At 37.4% G+C, this 19726-nt stretch overlaps 2 protein-coding genes across 2 annotated transcripts; one reads left to right on the top strand and one right to left on the bottom strand.

The window, feature by feature from the left end:
* The first annotated feature begins 708 nt into the window (after nucleotides 1-708).
* Nucleotides 709-2423, top strand: LOC129271950 (craniofacial development protein 2-like). The gene is made up of 3 exons (XM_064101533.1): nucleotides 709-1052; nucleotides 1193-1561; nucleotides 2138-2423. Exons 1-3 carry the CDS (start codon nucleotides 709-711, stop codon nucleotides 2421-2423), a joined length of 999 nt encoding a protein of 332 aa, XP_063957603.1.
* Nucleotides 2424-5300: 2877 nt separating this feature from the next.
* On the bottom strand, nucleotides 5301-17324 carry LOC129264278 (uncharacterized). The gene is made up of 4 exons (XM_054902127.2): nucleotides 14412-17324; nucleotides 12879-13050; nucleotides 11318-11645; nucleotides 5301-10568 (listed from the first exon to the last, which is right to left on the bottom strand). The coding sequence occupies exons 1-4, from the start codon at nucleotides 14843-14845 to the stop codon at nucleotides 9895-9897; spliced, it is 1608 nt and encodes a 535-aa protein (XP_054758102.2). The 5' UTR covers nucleotides 14846-17324; the 3' UTR covers nucleotides 5301-9894.
* Nucleotides 17325-19726: the final 2402 nt, after the last annotated feature.

Consider the following 19726-nt stretch of genomic DNA (forward strand, 5'->3'; position numbering starts at 1 on the left):
TCCATTTCTTTACAATATTTAAAAATAAAAGAGTTGCCAAAGCTGTTGTACATGTAAAACTTTACACATTTGTATGTATACTTTCTTCCATACATGTACTGTATCAAAGCAATAGCTTTGATCCAGCTGAAGCATGGCGACTTGTCATTGTTCGAAACCCACCTTCACCCGACAAAGGAAATTATAATTGGTATAGTGTCGAAAATCTGTCTATCTGACGGTCAATCGGATCGGGGTCGCCCTAGCCACTAACCCGTCTCTGTGGTCTAGTGGTTAAGGCACCGGCGTTCAAAGCTGGGGGCCCGGGTTCGATTCCCGGCAGAGACATTTTTTCGGCATCACCAATTTTTCCAAAGGGTAGATAGCTCTGGGGAACCTTGATTTAAGCTACGCCTACCATTGTTCTCTTCATCCATTTCTTTACTATATATATATATATATATATATATATATATATATAGTGAGGTCATGAGCCAAGGAGGGGTATCAGAACCTGACTGCTACTGTGGCGTTACACTGATTTACTAAGTGAGCCAGTACTGCCAGCAAACGCCAACGCCGAGCCCCAGGCGGCGGAAAATAACCTGGCAAACTCGGGTAACCTGAAAAGGGTAGTGGGACCCTGATGGAGGAAATGCCATCTAAAGGCGGAGGAATCATAATTGATCAACGACATCCACAACTCACCAACATGCAACTGTGGCCAGCATGGTGAGTCAAGGCCACACCCCCTTCAAGACTATGGCAGCACAAAGAAAGAAACGGCCCTCAGTCCCCAGCAGCTCTGGATTGCCCAGCTACGGGAGCGGTTGTGGCAAGGAAGGAGCAGAGGGTGCTAAGAATCTCTGGGCTAGGACAGGCTCCTTAAAGGATGTGACCATCTGTACATATAATGTACGTTCCCTTTTAGGAGAGGATAGGCTATGTGAGCTGGAAAAAGAACTAGGCAACATCACATGGGACATAGTCGGATTGTGTGAGGTTAGACGCCGCGGGGAACATCTACAACATCTGCTGTACACAAGGGGAAAGGAGAAAAGTAGCATAGGAGGGTAGGTTTCCTTATTCACAAGGCGATAGCATCCAATGTCATTTGCTACAAGAGCACTTCAGACAGAGTATCCCAGATCATCCAAAAAATCTCCAAGAAACAAACCATGAAAATCATTCAAGTATACCTTCCAACATCTAGCCATACTGATGAAGAGGTTGATATGGTCTATGAGGAAATTGCTAAACTACTTGATGAGGACAAAGCAAACTTTACTATAGTTATGGGAGATTTCAATGCTAAAGTTGGTAAAATGGAAGATAATAGCGAGGTGATGCTAGGAAAATTTGGCACTAGGAATGATAGGGGAGATCGTCTACTGGAATTTGCTTTAAGCAGAGGTCTTGAGGTAATGACCTCTTTCTTCAAGAAAAAGGAACATCGAAAATGGACATGGCAAAGCCCAAATGGCACCACTAGGAACGAAATCGATTTCATTCTAACAAACAGACCGGACATCGTAAAAGACGTTTCCGTGCTAAACCGCTTCAATACTGGAAGTGACCACAGGCTTGTGAGAGCAAAAATGCATGTTAATTTCAAGCTAGAAAGATGTAAACTAATAAGGAAGAAGAACGCCAGCCTAAATGTGGGCAAACTTAAACAATGTAAGGACGAGTTTCAACTACATTGTACAGCTAAGGAACAGATTCCAAGTGCTTCAAGATGAAGTAAACCAGGAAGATGTAAATGATATCTATGATAAATTCTATCACACTGTCCAAAATTGTGCTCTTGAGATGGCAGGGAAAAGGGAAAATCAAACAAATGACAAGATCACAAAGGAGACACTTGATCTGATGAGAAAAAGGAGACAGATGAAGGTATCAACACAGAAGGATAGCATAGAATATATGGAATTGTGCAAAACCATTAGAAAACGTATGAAAAGTGAAATTCGCAGCTTCAACATAAAAAAGTCCAAGAGATCATAAAAAATAATAGCAGCTACAAAGCCACCAAACGTAAACTCTCCAGTGGGAAATCACGACTGATAGCTATTAAAGGGGAGGATGGAAGTGTTATTCATGACAGAGACCAGATAATTAATCATGTGAAGGATTTCTATCAACACCTGTACTCCAGCAAGGTCCATGTTGACACACCAATCATTGCTCAAGATACAGATGAGGACATACCACCGGTAGGAGTAGACGAGGTTGCTAAAGCCCTGCAAGCAATGAAGCGTGGTAAAGCACCAGGTAGTGATGAGGTGCTGGTGGATGTCCTTAAAGATGGAGGTGATGTCATCCTGGAACAGCTGGCCAAGCTGTTTACACTCTGTTTAGTAAAAACACAAACACCAGACAGCTGGAACAATGCAATCATAATCCTCATCCACACGAAACTGAGGATACACAAAGGATATTAAAATGTATAGGCCAATTAGCTTACTTTCAAATACCTACAAATTATTTACAAAAGTCCTAACAAACAGAATCACTGGAACCCTAGATTTTAACCAACCGAGGGAACAAGCCGGATTCAGAAGTGGTTTCTCTACTACAGACCATCTTCACACACTTAACCAACTATTAGAGAAGACTTGCGAATACAGACAACCCCTGTGCGTGGCATTTGTAGACTTCGCACAAGCTTTTGACAGTGTAGAATTTCAGGCAGTAATAACAGCCTTACAGGTACAAGGTGTGCACCATAATTACATCAAACTCATTCAGGAAATGTATAGCCAAGCAACTGCAACCATTCACCTGCACAAAGACAGTGATGAATTCCCCATTAACAGAGGAGTGCGACAGGGAGATACCATTTCACCCAAACTGTTCAATGCTGCACTGGAGGAAATAATACGTAAATTAGACTGGGAAAGTACGGGGCTAAACATTGAAGGTGAGTGTCTCCACCACCTGAGATTTGCCGATGATATCATTCTAATCACTGATGATGGCCACAAGCTAGAAAATATGCTCAACGATCTCAACACTGAAAGTAACAAAGTAGGTCTGAAGATCAACATGAAAAAGACAAAAGTAATGTTCAACAAATTTGCTAAGGAGGAAAGAATCATAATGGATAATTCTGAAATCGAGAAAGTAGATCATTATATCTACATTGGGCAACACGTCACAATGGATCATGAACAACTGGATGAAGTTAAAAGGAGGACAAGAGCTGGATGGATCGCTTTTGGGAATTTCAATGACATTATGAAGAGCAATATGCCAATTTGCCTTAAGAGAAAAGTATTTAATCAATGCGCTATACCGGCAATGACCTATGGTTCTGAAACCTGGTCTGTAACAAAGAAAATGGAACAGAAATTAAAAACCACTCAACACAGTATGGAACGTATAATGCTACGGATATCAAAACGTGACAGGAAAACCATACAATGGATTAGGAGCCAGACTAGAGTAATAGACATAATCAAAGCAATTAAATCAACGAAATGGAGATGGGCTGGCCACCTTGCAAGATCACATGATAATAGGTGGACCAAACGCATCATAGAATGGAGACCATGGCTAGGATCACGAAATCGGGGTAGACAAAAATTGAGATGGAGTGACGAGCTCACAAAATTTATTGGCATAAATTGGATTGCTTCAGTACAAGACAAGCACCTTTGGCACCAACTTGAGGAGGCCTTCGCCTTGCAGTGGGCTGAACATGGCTGATATGATGATGATGATGATGATATATATATATATATATATATATATATATATATATATATATATATATATATATATGTGTGTGTGTGTGTGTGTGTGTGTGTGAAGTTATACATGTACTACAGCTTTGGCAACTCTTTTATATTTAAATATTGTGTGAAAGAAATGGATGAAGAGAACAATGGTAGGCGTAGCTTAAATCAAGTTTCCCCAGAGCTATCTACCCTTTGGAAAAATTGGTGATGCCGAAAAAATGTATCTTATATATACATATTTATAATTTCACCCTTCTTATCGGATATTAAAGGTCTGTTGGGAAAGTATACCTCAACCTCGTTCCTATTTAATTCCTCCTTTATATTCATGAAAAGCCAAATCCCCGTCAGAATCGGTAATGTTTTACTAATATCTTACTGTCCGATTTATCCACGCGCTGCATGTTGCTATAGTATCAAACTATAATCGACAGGTCAGCAATTTAATACGTGATTATAGTGTTTGACGATCGGTCGGTCACTTTCGCAGTCGAATTTGGTATGAAACGATCTATCGAATGCTTCACTTCTCTCACTGAATTCACTTTTTTTTCCTTAAAAAATAAACGAAAACCGACATTATTTGTATTTGGAAAGGGCAAATAAAAGCAATATTTTGTGAGTGGGCATATCCGTCATTTTAATAATATCATCGATAAGTGATTTTGAACTTTATTTACTATAACATTTAATAATAGACTAAAAGAAAGTGTGATTACGCCATTCATTTTAGACCAAAAAAGCAGAGCTGTGTATGAGAAATAGGGGGAGTCTAAAGTAGCATATAGGGCGGCCTCCCGGCATATGCTATAGCAGAATTTAAAAGAAAGAATGGGAAATAGGAAGACAGGAAGTGTATGAAAAAGAAAGGTCTGGGCCTGGTCAACTGAATATTGAGGGAAAGTATATGATGTGCCCCCCCCCCCCCCCTCGGCATCAAAATATCATGCGCTGGACCTGTAACTTGATGCCATAGAATCATAAATGGGTATGAATGCCAAATATTACACCATCAAGCCCCGTCTCACTCTTTTCCCCATCTAACTTTGATTACAACCACTGCACTAATTCCCCATGCATGGTTTTAAGTGCATTTTGACGGCATCATGAATTCATCTTCTTTTCCATCCTACATTCATTCGTGCATGATACACCCACTCACTTACACACACTCACGCCGTTTACTGCCCCTACAACTCATTTGCGGTAACACATTCACACATAATTTAGCGTTTCGTGGAAGGATCACTTATCGGATGTTTTGTCCGTCACTTACAATAGTAACAGTGCTTCTCCGCAAATCAAAATCAATGAAAGTTGTCTGATAAAACAGGGCTTTTTTGGTAAAATGTCCGACAAGTCTTTTCATGAAACGTTCATTAGATCACCTCTGTCACATTAAATTGCGTTGGTTTATTTTCTGCATGAGCTGTGTTTTATCAAATTTTATGCATCAATGTCGTCCCAATAATTATTCACCAATATTCCATATTGAAATTTAAATACTTGCTTTTCACTAGTCTTAACTTACAGAAATGAAAAGATGCTACTTTTAATAATAATATTTTTTTTTCTTTTATCCTCTTAATCGAGGGAGTTATTCACAATAACATGTACATATGTATACAAACAATTAAAAAAAACAAAATCAATTCACTTCAATAATGCAATATTTTTTTTAATATCACATTTTTTCAAAATTCCGAACTTGCTTTTTTGTTTACATAAACTTTCTAAATAAATAATCATAGTAAGCTTGAATTCAATCCTTAAAGAATTCGCATCATATCTTTTTCCTTTGAATATGCTTTTTATGTAATTTCGATAAATAACAAATTGAGCAATAACACAAAATAAATTACACATAACATTGCTGGAACTTTGCAGATCATAACCTATGATTAATGTTTTTCATCTATAGAAATAGTAATCTTGAAAATATAAAATACCAACCTTTCTATAATTTTCCAAAAAAAAATCGAACATATTTACAATACAGTATGAAATGAAAAGTGGTATCAACTTCTCCGCAAATGTTACAAGAGTTGTTTTCTACTACATGCCACTTAAATAAATTGTATCTTGAGGGTAAAATCTTGTTCAAAAATTTAAAACTAAATTGTCTAATTCTATTATCCACAATTAAATGCAACTTAAAATAAAATACATGGTTCCAACTAAAGGAAACTGGTAATGAAAAAAGATTAGACCAAAACGAAACAATGCCTGGTTCTTCCGATACCTCCGAACATAATAAAGAATATATCTTTCTTGTTGGTAAATAATCTAGAGTTATTTGTTCTCCACTTTTTAATGAAATTAAGATTCGTTCACTTTTTTTTAATTCGAGTGGATAATTTTCCTTAAACAACTTATTCAACCAATAAACAGGAAAAGACTTTTTTAATTTAGCATATTCTAAATCAAATAAAAGCTGAGAGGAATAGACAGATTTATTTAAAATATTTGGTGCTAACCACTGACGATTTCTTATAACATCAATAACTCTAATTATACCTGCATGCTTCCATTTCTCAAATACCAACATACGTTTATTAAAAGTAATATTGCTGTTATTCCAAATGATTTCATTTTCAATGTTTTTTACTCCAAATATACCAATATATCTTAACTTAGACCAGCTACAAAAAAAATCATGGTAAAAACTAGGTATATTTGCTTTTGTACAAAGAAAATTCATATCTTTTGTTGATATATTGTATTCAAAACATAAAGGAATTTCACCAATCTTTGATAACCAATAATTAAAAAGAAATTTCCAACTACTTTGCATTGTTTATTTTTATTCAATCGTGTTCCACAAATTAATCAAGTATTTTGTAAAATAAAATATCGTTCGCTTCCCGCAACATACTAATGCAAATCTTCATGTTTAAAATCAGTTAATAATAATAATAATAATGGTGGCTACTTTTATAGCGCACAGGTCCACCTTTCGGTGCTCATGGCGCTTCAAGGAAAATAAACACAAAACATAACAACAATAGAAAACGAAAAAGAATAGAATTTGAATTCTCCTGAATAAACACTATTATACTGTTAATGGGAGATCAAATAAGTTTTCAACTGGGACTTGAATGTTTCTGTTGATGAAATTTGGCGTAATTGGATAGGCAATTGATTCCATAGCTTTGGTCCTATAACAGAGAATGCATGGTCCCCCCAATTTGTGTTTTGTTCTGGGTGTCTGGAGCAATAGAGCATCAGATGATGAGCGGAGACTACGTGAAGGCTGATATTTTGAGATAGAGCTGCGGAGATATGTGGGGAAGAGAGTATAAATTGAATGATGTATTAGTAAAAGAATTTTTAAGGTGATTCGTTTATCAACAGGCAGCCAATGTAAGGACTGGATGATTGGCGAGATGGAGTCATACTTTTTAGTGTACGTTAGGAGACGGGTAGCAGAGTTTTGTAGACGTTGAAGTTTTGTCAAATAGTTTTGTGGGAGGTTACAGAACAATGAGTTTGAAAAATCTAAACGGGAGGAAATCAATGCATGGATAAGTATCTCGGCTGCAGGTTTAGACAGTGATTTTCTGATGAAACTCAAATTACGAAGTTGATTTCTGACATTTTGTTGGACTTGAGTGATATGATTGCGAAAAGTCATTTCCTGATCAAATATAACCCGAAGACTACGGGCTATTTTAGACGGAGTGATACAAGTGTTACCAAGATGGACGTGACATGACTGAAAGTCAATTTTCCCAAGCATAAACTTCGTTCCAAGTATTAAGAATTTTGATTTATCATCGTTCAGTTTCAGGCAATTAGATACAAGCCATGTCTTAAGTCTTGTAGACATGTCAGTGACGACATTGAAGGTTGAAAAGACAAATAGAGTTTTATGTCATCGGCATAACAATGGTATTTTATGCCATGTTTACAAAATATCTTGCTGATTGGTTGCATATAGAGGGAATAGAGCAGTGGACCTCCTACAGAGCCCTGGGGTACACCAAACTTCAAAGTAGTTAAACCTGAGATAGAGCTATCGATTCTAACATATTGAGATCGTTCTGATAGATAGGATATGAACCAAGCAAGGGCAGTCCCCTTGATACCTAATGAGTTAAGCCTTTCAATTAGGAGAGTGTGATCTACTGTGTCAAATGCTGAACTCAAGCATAATGAGAGCCGTAATGTTACCATTATCCATTTCTCTATAAATTGTATCTGTTAAGTTAACTAGAAGTGTTTCTACATTATGACCAGGCTTGTACGCGGATTGATGTGGGTCAAGTAACTCATTCTCTTGTAAATATGATGTTTGTTGTGAGAAAACAACTCTTTCCAGCAGTTTACCTTAAAAAAACAAGTTTGATATCGGGCGGTAATTTTTCAAACACTCTTGATCTAAGCCTGATTTTTTCAGCGTCGGATGGATGACAGCTATTTTACAGACCTGTGGTACAACTCCCGAACTAAGACTTGTATTTACTATTCTAGTAATGACAGGCAACAGAACTGTGGAACATTTCTTAACCAAATCCGTTGGGATTGGGTCAAGTTCACATGATTTGTTTGGAGAATTTTTGATAAATACTTCCATCTCACTGATAGTGACAGGTCGAAATTCCCTCAATTCTGACTTAATTTCGCTTACAGTGTCATTTGAGTGTAAGGCAGGAGTTTGGAAGCACTGCCGGATTGTTAGAATCTTATCTACAAAATACTGATCGAAGCAATTTGCAAGCTCAGCCTGATCACCATGAGTGAGATGTTCTGGTAAAGGAGATTTTTGTTTCCCGTAAAGCAAATCATTGGCAACTTTGTACATTTTTGTGTGTGTTTTTCCTTCAATCCTCAATCTTTTTCGAATGGTATTGTAACTTAGCATTCTTTATCAAAGTATTGACATGTTGCTTTTGGTCATGATATATCTGCTTGTGAATCTCCAACCTAAATCGTCTTTCTAATTGTCTTCGAATCAATTTTTCTTGAGTAATTTCTGGGGTGTTCCAATCAGTATTGGGGTGAATTGTTACCTTCGGCTGCTTCTCAGGTGCCAACTTTTTAAGAGCATAGCTGAGTAAGGTATTATACATATCCACTTCTTCATCGACACCGTTACATGTAAACAACCTGATATAAGAGACTTAACATGGGTGTCATCTGCAAACTCTTTGGGGTCAAAGGATTTCAAATTTCGTGTTGTTACTATTTTCTTCTGGTTTGTTTGTTTCGGAAGGCTTAATTCACACATCAGTGCTGAATGGTCAGATATACCTTCTACAACACAAATATTACAAAGGTTAACAGTATTCTCATTATGGGTCATGAGCAAATCTTGAACATGGCCACGGTTATGGGTTGGCTCATTAATATGTTGAACCATGTTGTAGGCTGTTTTTTGAAGGGGAAAACAGCTCCAGACTTCTTTGGAATGGGATCACTGATGATAAAATTTTCAGCAATAACTGGGAAGATTAAGTGAATATAAAAAAAAAATAGAGCTTCCCTCTTTTATTTATTTTTTTCTAGAAATTTAAACAAAAGTAATAGAAAGAGTTTGAGAAAAGATAGTATTCAGACTTGCTGTCTGTCTTAGAAAATTCGTTGCTTGAATGAATGATTTTCATTATTATTATTCAAAAGTCTATTGAAATCCATTCATTATGGATTTTCCTTTTAATGTCGGAGGCACATGAAGAGGCTTGTTTTGTTAAGAATATATTTTACACTTAAGCACAAGCATTTTCAAACAGTTGTTGATTTTATTCACGATAACAAATACATACTGGAACTATTTTTATTCTACTACCAAATGAATTGAGAGAGAATACAAATTCTAGGGTGAAACAAACACTGGCTTTCAAAAAATCATCGCCCATCAGAAAAAGGTTACATTAATTTTTTTATCATAATTCGGTGAAAGCATGGGCCACCATGCATCGTATACAGTGACGTTTGGATAAATTACGTGACTTAAAATTGATTGTTGTAACTCCTATCAGAGACTTAGTTCTTGCCCCATGCAAAAAAGAGACCTTAAGGAAAATTACGCAAATCAGAATAACAATTTTTTAAATATATTTCTCTGTCGATTTCGTGAAATGTCTGACTAAATATTGATTAATGTCATTAGTGTCTATCAGTTTTAATCAAGATTTATATTGAGACGATTTGTGTAGCTTCTGCTACAACATTACTTTGAAAGAATGCTCTGTCGTCTTATTCTTATATCTGCTTCACTGGACATTGGCACCCTGTTTGGCGCCCTCACTGGACTCCCATTGAGATTGTCCCCATCGCTTTTCTGATTTTCGGCAGGAACATCTGCCTGACTCGATGAATCGTCGCCGAATTTTCTTTTCATTTCTTCGTCAACAGCGTACGTAAACGCCTTTTCGTTCATCGTCAAACTTTCGGATACCAAACTGGTACCGTCGACCATCTCAATATTGTTATTCTCCACGTCATTTCCGTCAGTGTTGTTGGCTACAAAGAGGCTGCCTCGCTTCCGTTGCCTAGATTCCACTAGCATGGCGTACACGCGGTATATCTGAAGTAGGATAACCGTCAGGTTCTTCAAGGCGTAGAAGTACACCGAGGATGCTTCATCGCCAAGTATTGCGATTATGATCAGCCGAAACACCAAGAACGGTCCATCCTGTATTGTGATGGATATTATCGCCTCTCTGAACTCTGTCGATTGGACCCAGTCGTTCTGGCGGATGTTGGGTGCTGTCCTTCGACGTTGCATCATCCGACTGAGTGGTCTGGCCTCCTTCTTTGCAACGTAAAGGGATACATCACCGACAGTCTCACGTCGCTTTGAGAGAAGCTGGTTGACAGCATCTACCCATACATTAAGAATGGCTGTTTGTGAATATGCAAAAGAAAACAATAATACATGTATCAATGTTATGAATTCAACTATAATGCCTGCTTGAATATCGATCAAAATATAATTTAGGTATGTGGATAAACAATCAAAGTTTAAAGATACAATTACTATCACCTCAATTGTTTTATATAAAGTCAATGAGTTTACATTCAGGAAATCATGTATATTATACTATCTGCTTTTTGCATTACATGCAGCATATCGACCCTTTGTGTTTAAGTTGTTTATAATTATTTCTATATTGCATTCCTAATTAATTTTCATAACGATGTTATGACTCTCATAATTCCTAAATACCTTGAATACTCTTACTTCTATCTTTTTTTCTTTTCTTAGCACTTAGCGATTTGAAACATAACTATAAAACGCTTCATAAATGTTATGTATTATTATTATCATTACGATCAGGAGGCCGTATCAAAAAGTTGTCAACACGGACAAATTGTCTTCTTTTAACAATAACCTTAATAACAGTTGGAGGACAGTCCTTTTCAGCTACTCAAAACTGAGGATTTCACTAGATTGTTAGCGCTAACAAAATTTAGTCAGGTCTGACGATTTTAAATTCATGAAATGCTTCCATTTTTTATACAGTTGTACATTCATACAGATTTATGTGTATGTTGAGGGGTTCCCTTAAACATTACGCGCCTCTCTCTGTATTTATTTTACGATTTTCATGGATAAATGATCATTATCTCGCGGATTCGTTCGGCCTTACCGTTTTCCCGCTTCTCATCATGAACCCTGTTCCTCTTCTCCGGAATGGCGATGCTGAATTGGAAAACGGCTATACTCCACAGCAGGAGGACAATCGTCGTAATGGCCCTGCTGCACCCGAAGTGACCATTGGTGATGATGACGGCAACGAACTCGACGATGTCTTCACCCGCCCCAACCAGGACAAGGAGGAGCTGGGCCACCTTCTCGCGGGTGAAGTTGTCCCGTGGCAGGAGCCATCGGCAGAAGATGAGTACAAAGACTACGGAATATTCTACTACCGTTGTGAGACGCTCGTACTCCCTATATGTCTTGGCCACGAATGGCATCTGAGGATAACAGAGAGGGAGAAGTTTGATCAATATGATGTCCTGTACGTTTTATAGCCAAATTCCAAGCTTTTGAAAGGCTCTCAAACATGTCACAGCAAAGAGTTTCCTCCTTTCTTGCTTGCTCTATAGTATAAATGCATCAGTGAGATGCAGATAATTGTGGCTAAGTGGTAGAGCGCCGTCTCATGAACGGAAGTTATTGGTTCGGCCCACGAATGAATCATATCAACGATTTTGATAGGACCTTCTGTCTTCTAGCTTTGCGCTTGGCATTTAACCCAACTATAATGATGATTACGTATTTCGTTTTTAAGTTATTAGTATTTTGTAAGGCACAAAGACATTATCTAATGAAATATTACTTTCGGGTTGATCTTCACTTTGCTGAAAGATCGGATAAAACATACGCTATTCTTTTACAGCTGCATTATACAGATTAATATTGTTTTGTTCATTGGGGTTTCGTCAGCCTTACTGCAAGAACTACATAAAAATAATTTTCTTGTTAATTTTTCTGATGATCTAATGGAGAAATTGCAATAGTGTATCTCACATCTTGGCAATATGTGTTGATATTTTGCCTCGGGATTATGGGAGTTTGACAGACGTTCAGTTCAACCAAACATGAAACAATTCTTGACGATATCATTGCAATCTTAAAAGACATGACAATGAAATACCACGTCACACACGGCCTGAACTTGCACTTATTAATTCTGCTGTTTCTTGTAGTATGTTTTTTATTCACTCCCGGAAAACCATATGTTTCAACGTTTTTGTGCAGATCCTTCAAGAAAAAAAATCAGATTTCGAGTTTTGAGATGACGAACAGAGAAAGATCATTGTGAACGTGACTATAAAACAAATCATAAAATATCGAAAGGTTTTTGACTCAAGGAACTGGTTAACATTTTTCGTACTTGGAATCCGAACTATAACGCCCCAATTGCTACCTGTGTCTGTGATAATTATGTTGTAAAAATGAAGCCATGAAAAGAGTGAACCTGAAAATCATACTACTTTAAAATCGAAAATGCACAGGTATAAGAAGCATCACCCCCAATTATATTCAAAATACTACATGTTTTACAATTATTCTACCCAGCAGAGAATTTATTATTATGATATTCCGGTCACAGAATTTGATATTTGTTATATTTTCTCCCTGAGTCTTCTCAATTTTCATGATTATTCTTTCAAAAAGACTCCTTTAATTTCTTTAAACCTTACTGTCGTGTCATTATGAATCTGTTGATCGTAGACTGGATGGCTATAACATGCGCTGTAATTCTGCAAGCATGCATCGTATCCTTCTCTTTCTCTCTTGTTAAGCATCGTGATGTGGATAGTCCAGATGGCAGGAATCACGCTCATCGTATAGAGAGCTGTTGATGTGCAGATCCTGTAGTTATGTTCAAAGAAAAGATGATTGGTTAAGGAAGATGTTGGACAGTGAGTATAAGTATCATATCTATATATTACTATACTACACTACAAATCGGACGCATCAGAGAATGAATCGACAATGATACATCAGGTCTCACGATCTGACATGAGAGTTGGTAAACCATGTAACAAACTACTTATATCCCAACAAAATTTAAAGGTCTCCATCCTCTCGTTTTATGAGGGAGGCGCAACAAAAGTACATCAGAAATTACTTCTTTCTCACTACGGAAACAGTGACCAGCAAATCTCTTACTACGTTTAATTACTGTAATGAAGATAGGTGGAAGATCTCCATGAATTTCATCCTTTGTTTTGTGATCTCTCCAACTAATAGTTTGTTCCCTCATCAAAAGTCGAGTGTATGTGCCATCTAGTCTATCTTTTAAGGACTTCTTGATTGTCCATGTTTCTGAACCATACAAAAGTATACTTTCTACACATGCTTTCAACAGAGTCTTATTGACAGAGAAACATTTGATTTCCAAATCAAATGCAGCTTATTTCAAGCATTCCATGCAAGAGCTTTCCTCGATAGAAAGTCTTTTCTTGAGTCGCATATGAACCTAAATACTTAAAATCATCCAATTATTTAAGCTTTCCCCTTTCTTTGACAGTATTGATGCATGATCATGAGCTTCATTAAATGTCATGTACTCGGTCTTTTAGGAATCCAAGTAGAGGCCAAACTTTTCAGATGCATCCTCTAATGCAAGAATGAGTTCTTGTGCATCCTTCAAAAGAGCAGTAGTCAATGATATATCATCAGCATAATCTAAATCAGTTAAATATTTGTGTTGGTCCCTACTTGTAGATACAGGTTTGATGTCCATTCCTTTTGTTCGTAATCTACTACAATTACAAATAGATATTGTGCCAAAGTGTCATCCTGAAGAATTCCAGAAGTTGTCACAAACTGTTCAGTAGGTCCATCTACACTTTGAACAAAGGAGAGTGGATCTACATACATTACATCGATTGCTTGTATTACTTCATTTGGGATACTATAATTTGAAAGAATTTTGATCATATTAAAACAGTTAACGCTATGAAATGCCTATGTATATAGGGCTCACGGAAACCATGTATTCTTTTCGTGTTTGGTCCTAAAATGGACAATACAAACCTGACGTTTCGACAAGTATGTTATTGTCGCCTTTAGTTGTATATGGAAAAAATAGCATGATATTTTGACAGTCTGTTGCATTTTTTAGCTTATAATGTAAGGAGAATCCATAATCATTGATGGATTGTATAATTTTGGCCAAAACACATGGCAACATTGAAATGATTGCCGACATTTATAAAATTGCTTACCATTTCTTCTGTGAAAAGCCACGTATTTTGTACATGATTATTCCCTCGGTAGTAGAGATTGCTGCGTACACGATGCAAATACAGATGTAAGCCGCCACATGGACGTGTGCCAATGCAGCATAGAAGATGAAGAAACTATGGGCCAAAAGAATGACTCGCACCATCACTCCTTGAATCAGGAATCTCTTCTGAATACTGTCCAGGTCCGTCCAGGAGCAGCTGCAAGCAAAGCAGTTCGATTCGGACGTTGATGCTGTTGACTCGTTATCATGGTTATCATCTATAGACACGATGTCAGTGGGTTCTTCGATGATGGTCAGTCGTGTTGCTTGCTTTCGAAGAATGGATTTCGGCGTTGCCCATCTTGAGGGATTGTTCTCTGGTGTTTCGTCTCCAACAACAGGTTCAGCATTTCTTATGTTTTCTGTCGTCATCTTGATCAATTGTGTTCCGGATATTGAAATCCTTCCATGTACCAAGTTTTTACTGTATGATTTATCAAGGATTGAAGCTGTTAAAATGAAGTAGGACTATACAAAAAAAAACTGCATTTTAAAAGCAGCAACACAACTCCTGTTTGTTTATTGGTCATCGATAAATCAATCAAACAATATCCAATAGTCATGTTTAAAATGAACTGAAATGCACTGAATGACCAAGTTCAATACTCGGCCCCGTGCAACGAGGTGTTTACAAACCTTAAAACTTGTGCAAGAAGTTACGATCGCGTAAAAATACACTAGTCCCGTTATGTTGTCAAATATACAAACAGTGCTCGACCTGACATCAGATGTATCCCGAACACAATAGATGACCAAATGATTGTTCAATTATCTCGGGAGACTCCTTTCTCGTTGAACCAACGGTGCGTATACTTAAGAAGTGCCTTCTGAATGCATCATCGATTAAACCCCCAAGATAGACATTGTTCGTGTTTTCTATTTATCTCTCTAAGCATTTATGTGCACTGACAACGATGATTATAATTCGACACCGAGGGCTCACTCTCCAAAGTGGCTTATACCCACCCGTTCCAAAAACTGCATCTAAACGGCGTAATTAGGCCTATAACCAAATTTGTAACACTAAATGACGTAACCCAAGTTGCGTGGCAAGGAAATCCACTAACTTGAAAGCCTTAAGTGGCGAGAACAGGGAAATTTCAAAGTCGATACCCTGAATGGAAATGAGTATCCTTGTCAAACAAGGTAACCGTATAGCCTGGGTTCTCACAGTACTTTTGGTATAATCGTTGGGAACCCGGTTGTCAAACCCCCTGAACTTCTGTGACGAACATCGGAGCTATACAAGAACTCTTCAAACTTTACAGGAACACCCCTGAAGTGCTCTGAGATATTTGGCTTCGTTTTACTCTCCGAAAAGTGTCGAGTCTACTTGAATGATCAATATTTAAGATTCTCGCAATATATACAGTTTCATGTTCATTGTATGAAGTCGTAGAAATAAATGTAATGGGGTAATAACTGAAGGTGGGTGATCTTCACACCTTATTTGGATTGTCATCTTCCTCTATCGCTCTCGCGTGCGTGATTACGTTCTTATTAAGAAACCATATATGAATAACACTTCTCCAAGACCGTGTATCTCATAGATATCACTCCTTTAAACTTGTTAAGTAGGGAGTGTAATATCGTCATGTCGAAACCATACATGACGAGGACAAAGACTACGTCTGCTTTCGTCGTTTCATAACAAAATTAATATTTCGAACTACTTTTTATCACATGATTTAGAATAATTTGTTCTTGAATAAAAGAGGGGACAAATACCGGACAAATGGCACTCCATAGAAATTTGGGCCTATCAGACTGCTACACATTGTGTTTGGCTTCTTCATTTCACTCTTTTATATAATTTCATACTCCAGTCTGCAAGATGTAGGACAAATCGCTATCTTAATAGTTTTGTACCTTTTGCGATTAGGGTATCGCCTCTTTTCAATTAATAGTTTATCAAACAACCCACATTTTTTCTTATAGAAACTCGTATATCTGACGACTGTTCTGAGTATGTACTTTTCCATGTGCCCCCATATATTACTTCCTCCCCTTCTTCTTCTTCCTCCTCTTCTTCTCCTTCTTCTTCTTTTTCTTCTTCTTCATCTTCTTCTTATTCTTATTCTCCTTTTCTTTTCTCTTGTTCTCCGTCTTTTACTTCTTCTGCTCTGGATTAGTCATGTTTGCTGTAATAATTATTCTAAAATGTATAAAGTTTGATGTAACTGGGAAGGAAAACAGTTTCCAGTGATATGCAAGTGTCGCTAGCATCTGCAATCATAAGATTGTAAGAGGTCCATGGTGACCATGGACCTCTTCATACTTTACTTTACTTTTACTTTTATTTATTACTAAACTACTATAATAGGTCCATGGTCATACTTTACTTTACTTTTATTTTTCTACTACTGTAATAGGTCCTTGGTCATAGCTTATTCGTGTATCTTGGGATCAATGCTTGGAAGTCGCTGGTGAACCTTACTTTGCAATTTCTAATTATTTCAATGCAGTGTGCAATACAGGTAGTGCTATGTCTTGCCCCCTCCCGCTGCCTCCCTTTCTCTCCGGGGTAATCTCCCCTGTCTGTTCTCTCTGCACTTCTTGCCCCTCCTCTCTTTTTCTCTCTTTTTCTCTCTCTTCACACTGACACATTGTTTCACCTTCTTGTTGCATGGGTAGGCGCGGGGGAGGAGATGGTGCCATGTGAGAGTTTTCTTTTCTTTGTTGATATTATGTTTGTATATATATATTTTTGTAATGGTGCACTATTTCCTTATCATTGCCGTTCATACTGTTTCATGTCTTTCACTCACGTATTTTGAGATGTTGTCATGAAATGTATGTATGTAAATCCCAAAACAAATTTCCTTTATGGGCCTGAATAAATTGAATTGAATTGAATTAATAGGTTTGAATATAATAAATAATTTGATTATTTCGTTTTTCTCATGTTTATTTTCAAATTCGTTCATTTAATTATACATATCCTTTATTCACTTTAGTTGAATAACAAAGAATCTCAAACGTTGCATAATTTCGATTAAATAGCTGTATACTTGTCGTCAGGAAAGATTAAATGACACTTAGAGAAATCCTTGTCATTTGATAGGTTGGTCGATATCCATCATTCAGCCCATTTAACAATGACGTCATCAACCGAGCAATTTTAGTCATTGAGTCATTACGAATAGATATTAAATTTGCTTTTATTCTAAGAAGGATGATAGCATAGTCACAGATTTGAACATAGGTATTCGTAAGATGATTTCGAACATTACACAGTAAGATATTCCAAGTCTCAATATTAGCATCAAATTCTACTACGTATATTCCAAAATTGAGTCGCAGACCAGTCGTAAGGTGTGCGGTTGCCTTTACATGTCGATGACTTGATTGATACCTTGGAGAACAAGCGAGTTTGCACGTTTCATATTATATTTTGTATAATAAAAATAAAACCTATGTTAATGGCAAACATTGATATTGTATTAATACATCAAAACCTCTATCTTAGCCACTTTGGACAGCGACATCTCAGAACTTAAGGACGTCATTCAAAGCCGGCCGTGCCCAGGGCCGTAGCTAGAGGGGGGGTGTGACACCCCCCCCCCACATTTGTGGCCGTCAGTGGCGTAACAGGCGGGGGGCAGGGGGGGCAAGCTGCCCCCCCCCCCCTGGTGGAGCTCACCGGGAAAATAAATAAAAAACGGGAAAAATAAAAAAAAGGGGGAAGAAAGGGAAAGGGAAAGGAAAGAAAAAAGGGGAAAGGGAAAGGAAAGGGAAAAGAAAACTAAGAAAAAACATAAAAAAGGGAAAACAGAAAGATAACGGGAAAAGGAAGGAAAAAAGAACAAGTGAGAAAGAACAATTCGCCCCGATATACAAATACATTAACATGATTAGTAAGACAGGGAAATAAATTAAAGATGACAAAAAGGCAAACAAAAGCGGGAAATAAATGCAGAATGGAATAAGCCAAAATCTAAATTGGAAAATAAAGAATAGGGACAAGATAACGTACACTACCGGGCTGCCGAGGATTGAGATAACGAGCGGGAAAAAAAAATGGATGGTATATAGCATAATGTCGTATGAAAGTCTATCATAAACTTGCTAAATCTCCAAAGGCTTTGTCCAATTAAGAGTCAAGACCCCGTGCAGTGGGGGCTCTTCATCTGTAACCTTTAATGGGTTCTATAACGGGCCCCTATATGGACCCTTCCTGCATTAAGCTTTACGTTGAAGCACTGACGTACCGGGGGTGGTTCCACAGCCAAGGGGAAATAAAATAAAATAAAGGAGGCAGTGAAATGAGATGAATGAAAAAAAATATATGACATAATATTTGCTATAATGATGTAAAAATCTATCACATAATTAGAATTTCATTTTTAACAGGCCATTTTTTTTCTCGCTCGCTTCGCTCGCTGGCGACTTTTTACAAATGTTCACACATTTGCTATGGTGTGCCCCTCACAATATTTGGATGATTACGATACACAACTGCATTGAATGTATGTGTTGTGTTAAAGCTATATAAATATACACGCAATTTGATTAAAATAAGTGGCCATCTGTAAGGTTCAAAATGGCTTTGATATCAAGAGGTTCCGGGGCTCTGCCCTGGACCCCACCCATAAAGCACTGTTATATAGATGAGTTTGGACCATGGCCCCCAAAAATTCTACAACCAAACAAAAAAAAATGAGGAAAGAAAGGAAAGTGTATTATATTTTACTGAATATCACGTTAAAATCTATCTTCATGTTAGATTCTCATGAAAAGGTGATTTTTTTTATCTCGCTCGCTTCGCTCGCTCGAGACCTATATTAAGCTACTTCTTGCCAGAAGCGCCATACTCGACTCGGCCCCCTCGAGCATATAGAGCTTCGCCCTGATGCTCACAATCATAACAAAAATCCTGTTCACCGTGGCGTACAAAAAAAGAGAGAAAAAAGGAAAGAGAGGAGGGTAAAATATGATATCATCTTTTTAACATTATGTCAAAATCTATCACAAAATTGGATTTTTGCAATGAAAATGTCAAAAAATTTTGCTCGCTCGCTTCGCTCGCTCACTTATATATATATATATATTTGCCCGATACGCCATATCGCCCCCTCAAAATGTTTGCCTTATGACGCCATTGCCTGTTCCATGATATGACCGGGAAATGTTTGGCTCTTGCCCACCCTGGCTACCGACCCCTGTTAAGCCGCTGGTGGCCGTCGTCAAATTTATGTACCAGTTGGCAAAATTGAGGATAGAGGAGAAAAATAAAAAGAAAGAAAGAGAGAG

This window comes from Lytechinus pictus, chromosome 7, assembly GCF_037042905.1.
Source record: "Lytechinus pictus isolate F3 Inbred chromosome 7, Lp3.0, whole genome shotgun sequence".
Classification (NCBI taxonomy): Eukaryota; Metazoa; Echinodermata; class Echinoidea; order Temnopleuroida; family Toxopneustidae; genus Lytechinus; species Lytechinus pictus.